Source organism: Lolium perenne, chromosome 3 (genome assembly GCF_019359855.2).
Source record: "Lolium perenne isolate Kyuss_39 chromosome 3, Kyuss_2.0, whole genome shotgun sequence".
In the NCBI taxonomy this organism is placed as follows: domain Eukaryota; kingdom Viridiplantae; phylum Streptophyta; class Magnoliopsida; order Poales; family Poaceae; genus Lolium; species Lolium perenne.
In genome coordinates this window covers 189367471-189376000 of record NC_067246.2, presented here as the reverse complement: position 1 = coordinate 189376000, position 8530 = coordinate 189367471, and the positions used below count along the sequence as shown (strand labels likewise).

The 8530-nt window shown below is 43.7% G+C and overlaps 1 protein-coding gene and 1 long non-coding RNA gene across 3 annotated transcripts; one reads left to right on the top strand and one right to left on the bottom strand.

Moving 5' to 3' along the window:
• Positions 1–490: 490 nt before the first annotated feature.
• Positions 491–4182, bottom strand: LOC127342904 (uncharacterized). 2 transcript variants are annotated; one of them, XR_007876942.2, is made up of 2 exons: positions 3802–4182; positions 491–3504 (listed from the first exon to the last, which is right to left on the bottom strand). It is a non-coding gene; the product is annotated as an uncharacterized lncRNA (long non-coding RNA). The 2 variants fall into 2 exon arrangements; XR_007876941.2 differs by having other exon boundaries at positions 491–731.
• Positions 4183–4580: 398 nt separating this feature from the next.
• Positions 4581–6139, top strand: LOC127338459 (uncharacterized). Its single transcript, XM_051364558.2, has 2 exons — positions 4581–5142; positions 5245–6139. Exons 1-2 carry the CDS (start codon positions 4753–4755, stop codon positions 6031–6033), a joined length of 1179 nt encoding a protein of 392 aa, XP_051220518.1. The 5' UTR covers positions 4581–4752; the 3' UTR covers positions 6034–6139.
• Positions 6140–8530: the final 2391 nt, after the last annotated feature.

The following is an 8530-nucleotide window of genomic DNA, read 5'->3' as shown; positions in this document are numbered from 1 at the left end:
GTAGCACCCTGTTTCCGTTTCAGGTTCAGGTTCGTAGAAGTGGGCCTTGGGCCGACCCGTTGCTCTTTTTCCCAAGCATCCTACCGTGAGATGGTGGACGAACGAACCAGAGCTATCGACGTCACAGTTGTTTTCACAACGTCAGAGGATCTCGTTCCAGCAGGGAGCGGTAATATGCTGTCGTCCATTGCGCAAATTAGGGCTAGGAACTTGGAACGGCGTCGATCCGGTTCCGCAATCTGCTGGTAAAAGTATGGGACGTGGCTACACAGTGCCCTAGCACCGTGTAGTCTTCCACGGTGCCCCTCCCAAAAACGGAAAGCACTAACCCGCGCACCCGCGCCTTACTAAAAGGGGAAGTTTGAACGCCCACCCTTTCTTCTTACTGCAGTGTGTCGTGCGCAGCATTCCCACGATTTGTACAGGTACCACAATTAATGCGGACCCCAGAAGTCCAACGGCCTAGCACTCCTTTGTGACGCATTGCCAGTAGTACATGGAAAAAAAAGTGTAAATCTTGTACAGTAAAAAATACATTCACATCTGCGGTTGGCAAAACCCAAAAAAATATATCAATTGCACCATCGTCCTTTTAGTGTAACAAAATACATCGCTTGCTTTGCAACCCGTAGATGAATTTTTTTCCTACGTAATCGACAAGAAGTGCCAGGCCTCTCCCTGCTGCCACGTAGATGTAAATATATTGGCTTTATTTACATCTGCGGGTTAATCTTGTGTTCAAGAAAATACAGGCAGAGAAAATGAGTTAGATCTATAAATCTAGGTACCAAGGAAAATGAGGGTATTAGATAAAAATAAAAACAAATAGATGGATGTAATAAACCTATTATGTTTTACACTAAAATTACATCACAGTAAAAACACATGGCAGTTGATAGTTGTAAAATACATTCAGATTGCTTGTGTAAATATTTTTTAGCAAATATATTACATGGAAAAATACATCACAAACTATTAAAAACTACATTATGGTTGTGCGACAATGCAGATTAAATCAAAAACAACATATGCAATTCATTGGTTGTAAAACTACATATAACATTGAAAACACATTGATGTGATTTTGATTAAAAATAATAATCGAGGGATGTAAGAATAACATGCATCAGAATAAAAAATACATCATGTTGAATCAAGAAAAACCTACTGTCTAATCTGACCCAATACTTGAGAGAATAAAAATAGAACATCATATGACTAGAAATATACATCCCATAATGCAAATTTTTAACGAGAAAATACATCATGTTGAATCAAAAAATAATTAGGAAAAAGCCCTATTGTGTAATGTGAAACAAAACTTTAAGGGATGCAAAAGTACTTCCTATGATACAATAATACATCCTGTATGCACAATATTATTATGAAAATACATCATGTTGAATAAAAAAATTAAACAAGAAACCTACAGTTTAATCTGACCAAAACTTCAAGGAATATAAAAGTACATCATATGATACAATAAGGGCATACTAATACATCCATACGCATAATTTTACTTACAGTTGAAGCAAAAAAAAATAGATGATCCCTTATGGTTACGGCTGGGAATGCTTTCAAACCAGATCAAATCCAACCCAAATTGTACAAAGTGTGTACCAACCTATCCCAACCAAACTAAATGCTGCATACTAGGATCCAAAACAACCAAACTACAACAATTTTCCACACAAACCCATCCAAACTAGTTCCCAGCTACGGGTTCAATCCACATGTTCAAACCGATCAAATAGTGGTCTGCATCAGGCAGCTACCATGTTGAGTTTTTGATAGAAAAAGGCTATAAAGCCCAACTTTAAATTAATAAAGCCATCACGGCCGAACGATAAGAGGTGTTGAGGAGAACCTCTTGCAAAGCTGATCAAACAACAAGCTAAAACTAAAAGCAGGAGCACAACTACACTACACGGAACACACTCGGGCTATGATTCAAAGGCGACGATGAAGTCCAATCGATTATTCATTAACCAGGGCGTATTTAATGACTAATATTTACATGCTACGGATTATGCATTAACCATTTATTCTCAAAAAAATCTTCATGTGAAAAAACTACAACTAGTACTAATGATTTTATTAGTTTGTTACATACAAATTACTTCTTAAAACATGGAAATATACATCCAGCTATTGTACAAACAGCAATCAAAAAACATATTAGTATTTTGATACATATAATAGTAATGATGTTAACGTTCATGTAGGAGAACATACATCCAACATTTAAAAAATACATCTAATACTAATGATTTCATGTGTTTGTTCCATCCAATTAACTTTTGGAAGATCATATTGTATATCCTTATGAAAAAAACTCAGGAATATGAAATATACATCCTACGTGTAGGCAAGACAATGCAGTCGTGCGAAACAGGATGTATTTACATCCTACATGATATTCAGAAAATTAGCCAGTGTGTATTATGATCAAAACCTTCAAAGTGGAAAATATAAACCTACACCCCGTGTATAAAAAAATACATCTGGTACTATTGATTGAGTGGATCTGTTACATCCATAGCATATTTTAAGAACACATTTGCTTCACAACAAAAATTGAACATACGACTAAGTGCTATTTTAACAAGAAAAAAACTCAGAGCACATAGCTGCACATTATAAAAATGCATCAAAACATACTATGGTATGGAGAAACATGTATGACCTGAACTCTGTGCGGTCATGTCATGCACCAAAGCTCAAGCCCTCCGTTAGGCTATGCGTGAGGTCTGGCATCTACGCAAAGAAGAAGACGCGGGGAAAACTGAGGATGAATGGGTCATCCTTAGACAATCAGATAATGGAAATGAGATCAAAGCTCTTGTTCTTATGGTGGATGGTGTGGCATCTGCGCAACGACACCATCTTCGGCATAGGTGATGCTTTGATCAATAACTCAGCTTAGTTCATTATAAACTATCTTAACACCACCATTTTGATCAAGAATGCTTGGAACGAACACAACCATAAAGGAAAAGGGAAGATCACGTTGTTTTCCTGAACGTGTTACTACTGATCATATTATAACTGGCAGAAATTCTTGCATTTCCTGGAGCAATACTAGTACAGGTCGGCTGAAAATCAACACCAACACCTCCTTCATTTCTGAAAATGGTACGGGGCACTGGGAGCAATAGCCAGGAACCATACAGGGGAAATTATCATGTCTGCTTGCGGCTCTATTATGCGATGCCAATCAACAGAAGAAGCTAAAACCTTGGCTGTCCTATGAAGCATGAAGATTGAGGCCACTCTCAACCAACCCATGACCATGGAGTGTGACTGTCAGGATGTTGTTAATGCTCTAAACTCTAGTTCCTGGGGAAGTTCTCAAGCCATCTTGGTGTATGCTTAATCCGCCCAGTTCCATTCCATCCAAAACTTATAGGCTAGATGTTCAGAAAATCCCAAGATCAGTCAACGGCCTGGCAGCTTATAGTCATAGAACCTTGACTACTGGTGTGATGTACTGCTCTGCACCAGCTAAACAGTCATTGATTATAACCCTGACGTTTCTACTTGATAATATATCAACACCATTTAGAAAAAAGAAACATGTATGAACTGCACGGGTTATCTGCACCATGCACTAAAATTGAAACAGAGGCATGTAACAGCGACGCTGAAACTAAAATGCGAATCGACTGCTAACTGCTAAGAAACTACGATCAAATGCGAATCGACTGCTAAGCAACTAAAATCGAAAGCACTTCGACCCTACATCACCACCGCAGAAAAGCAACAACCGGATGGGGAAACACCCGAGATCGAAGCACTCACCAGCTCAAAAAAGGACAGAAGTATACCGCAGCCTGGACGCAGCACCGCGCCGCCGATGGCCTCTCGCCTCCGCCTCCAAGCCCGTCCACCCCACCTCAAATGCGTCGAATCCCAGCGCCCGCCTCGGACGCGTTGATCGGCGCGTCCGCAGAGAGGCTGCTCCACCGCTCGCACCCACCAGGAAGACAACCCCGCGACTTCCCGGCGGACCGCTCGTCGCCGACGAGGCTGATTTAGTGGGGAGATCGACGAGGGGTAAGAGGAAGTGGACACGGGTGACGAGAGGCGAGGAGAGGAGTTGAGGACGACGTTGACTTTGAACGGGAAAACGGGGAAGAGGTAGTCGCCTTTTTTTTCTGGCTTGCGCTGCTTCGTTCGAGCCGTTCGATCCGTTCGATCACGATCCGACAACCACGAGAGGGGAGCACCGTGTAAAACTACAGCGTGCCCAGGCAATAGTTAGAAATTAGGAAAAGTATGACTCCGAGTCTCCGACGAAAACGGGCCGTCACCGGCGGCGGGCGCGCGAGGTGAGGTGTCCTCCTCCGGGAACTCATCTCGCCCGTACTGCTCAAGGCTAGTTACGCTTTTCTTTGGAGGCCGCCTCGATCGCCGGATCCTCTATTGTGATCAGATTAACCCATGGTTAGATTAACCCTGAGGTTTTCGCCGGGGCATCGTGTTCGCTTCCGTATCGGTTCTGAGTCGAAGAAACCCTTTCCATATCCATGTACAGCCCCCGGCTCGCAACTCGATCGATTGAGTCGCCCAAGAATTAATTCGGCGTCTGATACTGACTCGAATCCATCTCGCCGAGTTAATATATACCGCCGCCGCTGCCGCCGCGAGTCGCTGCGTGCAAGCCCTAGAAGAAGAAAATCCCTGTGATCGCGGCGTCCAACAACGTCAACAACAGGCAAGGGAAAGGGATCGCGCGGGCAGAGATCAGCCATGAGGATCAAGACAGGGATGGATGTGGAGGCGTGGATCAAGGACGCCGCGACCAACAAGAGCGCATGGCGCGCCGGCAAGGTGATTCAGGGCAACGGCCACACGTACACCATTAAGTGGTTCGATGGAGGCCCCGACACCGCGGGCATCAAGAGGAAGTTCGTCCGGCCGAGCCCCAAACCCGATGTCCAGCTGCCCAAGGACCTTGCTGCCGGCGACATTGTGGAACTCTTCGACAGCAATATGTGGAAGTGGGTCGAGGTCGTGCGCGTCGGCGACCGCCAGTTGGACGTCAAGTTCGTCGACTCCACCAATGTCTTTACGGCGGACAGGAGCCTTCTCCGGCCCCGACTGCTGTATGGGGAGGAAGGCTGGGCCTTGACCCACAAGGTAACGTACCCTTCATCTTCTCCCTCACGCTCGCCGTCCCTCTTAGATTCCGTTGCGTGTGCACAACTAACGGCGCCTTGCCCTGTTTCTTCTCCGCTACAGGATGACCAAATCCCCATCGAAAGCGCCGTGCCGTCGCGCCCCATCGCCGGTAAAAGCATCAAGCGCAAAGCCACTGGCCCTGGGATTGTCAACGGTGCCTTCAAGAGGAGCAACTGCACGGTGGACTCCAACATCGTCAGGGATGTCAAGAGATTTCAGGGGGACGCCAACAAGCTCTTTCCCAAGCGAGAAGCACCGGCAGGTAGATACAATAACAACATTGAAGTGATGGATGTACACCCAAGCCATTGCATCAAGAAGCGGGAGGAGACGGGCTACAATGCAGATATTTTCTTGGCTCGAAGAACAGACTGCGACAAAGACAATGGTGTTAGAAAGTCTGATACATCGTCATCTACCAGCGACAGCAGTAGTAGCTGTAGCAGCGGAAGCAACAACAGAGGCGATGATTGCGCAGATTACGCCACCGTCGAGCATTGCCAAGAAGGTCAAGAACCGGACATTATGCTGCTGCCGAGGTGCAATGAAGAGGAGCAAGGTTCTGACAACAGGAGATTGCAGCACTACCAGGCAAACGAGGTACAGGGGGTGATGAAACAAGAAGAGCAAAATGACCGTGTCCATGCTCGGGAGCTGGAGGCATACCTGAGTGTCATGAAGGCCTTCCACGCCACAGGATCGCTGACCTGGGCCAAGACGGGGCTGCTGTCCGACCTCCGCCTGCAGCTCCATGTCTCCAGCGACGAGCACCTGCAGATCATATGGAGCTTGAACGGGAAGAAGAAACCTGCAGACGGACCACGCAATGGCAGTTCAGTTTGTCAATAGAATCCGGCCATGTGATAGATTCTTGTATTGTGTTTTAATTTGAACTATGTTATATTTATGATTTAATTTGAACTATATTTGCTATGTTATGTTAGATGGAAGACGGCGGAAATTCAATTCGGCTCCCGGGTTCATACGCTCCCTCTACAAGAAAATATATTTCGAAGTGTCGAAAAATTTTGGTAAAGATTTCTACACGTACATCTTCACAATATATGTGTCTATCAAGTTTCGAGAAAAACTGATAGTGAAAAAGAGAAATTTTATCTTCGGAAAAACCTTATGTATAGCATCAAATTTTATCTTTTTACACACGTCATATAATAAGTCGATTTTTTATTAAACAACTTGATGGACCCGTAGCACGTGAAGATGTACATGCTAATTTTTATTTCAACTTTTTAAATATTTGAAAATTTGTTTAAAATGTATCTCAAAATAAAGGAAGCATATATTCTCATGTACCAAAACACCACTACCAGAAGACTGCCCCAGCTCGCACAACAGACGTACTATTATTGCCGATGGAAAATAAGTTAGTGATCTCCCAAATATCCTGCACCGCATTCCAGCAAGGTGCTCTACCTCAAAACGAATATCGAACATTCTAAACACACTGGCTGTCAGTAACGGCAACTACTAGGCCGGACTCCATCAGGTGGCGATGGATAGAGTCGGGGATCTACTCCGCTGCCTCGGCTTACAGATGCCAGTTCGTGGGCTCCGTTGCTCCCTTCCGTTCGGCCAAATCCTGGAAGGGACATGCGGAGCAAAAGTGCAGATTCTTTGCTTGGATGGCTCTTCACGGCAAGATCCTCACGGCTGATAACTTGGTCATCCGTGGATGGCCTCATGATCCGATATGCAAGCTTTGCATGATCCATCCTGAGACGGTGCAGCACCTCACGCTTCATTGCCACTTCTCCACGACGGTGAGGGAGAAGATCTTCGCCTGGAATGGGCAGCTCGGAGTGCCGCCTCCCGCCGGAGGCATGACCTTCAACGACTGGTGGGACGCGATGATCTCCACTATACCTAAGGAGAAGGGAAGGGAGGCAAGTGGAGCAATCATCTACTCCATTTGGGGAGTTTGGAATGAAAGGAACATGGCGCGTCTTCAACAATATCACATTGCAACCTGACGTGGTGGCGGCATTGGTGAGAGAAGAGATCTCGCAGCGGGCTTACGCCCAGACCCAGGACCCTGGAGGACATTAGCTAGGGGCTTGCGGTGTGAGTGGGGTGTGCGAGTCATGAGGGCTTTGTGAACCTTGCGTTTGCAGCGTCGTTTTCTGTACATAAACTTTCTATCTATCTAATCGGATGGCAGAGTCGACTGCCTTTTCCTCAAAAAAGAAAGTAACGGCAACTCAATGGTTCCCCTGCTGGTCTTCTGCCACGCTTGGTACTATGTTAAACGACGCACTCAGCCTTTTCTAAAGAACAGGCAATGCTACACGAAAGCAAGAACAACAACCAAAAAAAAAGGCATGCCTAAAGCTCAGCCGATTGAGATTTAACGTCTGGGCAAGCAAAAGAGATTTAACAAATGTAAAATATGCACTTGTGCTGTTCAGCTCGACTCCCTTGTATGCCTTCTTTATTGTTGATGTTATTATTGTGGGCTTTTATCATGTAGCCTTTTTGTGTGTTTGTGGTTGTGGACTGTTTTTGGTTGTTTGAGTCGGTATCAGGTGTCTTCTACTTGTACAGTTCTAGACCACACTCCAACTTAGTTGTCATGTTATCTAAGAAAACTTCAACACAACAACTAGACTATTCACCACTACAAGAAACCAAAAAAAGAATTAAGAAGGCAGTTGTTTGATTGAGCTCACCTTGGCAAATAAATGGTAATTTCATATAATTATGGGACATGTAGCTCAAATTTCAGAGATGGTGAATAAAAAAAATTAAGGTTTAAATTTAAATTGCCATTTTGTTTGATATATACCCGTCAAGAAACAAAAAAAAAACTTCTAGCTTTCATATCGATAACATCACGAACTAATGTTTATTGTACAAATATGGGAAATATAAATACATATAAAAAACACATGAATCTATCATTTGGAAAATAAAGAATGCACAAAAATGAAAATTACAAAAACTGATTACCCAATCAGATAAGTGGAGTTTTACGCCAAGCCCATGCTACATGGAAACCTTATATCACACCATCGTTCCACTTATTTCTCGTGTATTCATTAGGCCATTTCTCAAAAAAAAACATTCTTATTTTTTAAATTATAACATAAAAATTAATAGGGACTTACTGAACAACTCAAAAGAGATGATTTTTATTTAATTTCCTAGGATGGTTGTCCCTAAAGATTTAGCGACAAAAAGCATTTATGACCCGTTTGGTATCATGGATTTTCCAAGTTATTTTAGACAGACATTGCAGTTCTCAATATTGATTATAAATTAATTAAAAAATATGGACATGATAATGAAAAATAATAATGTAAGGACTGGCATCACAAGAAGCGCTAGG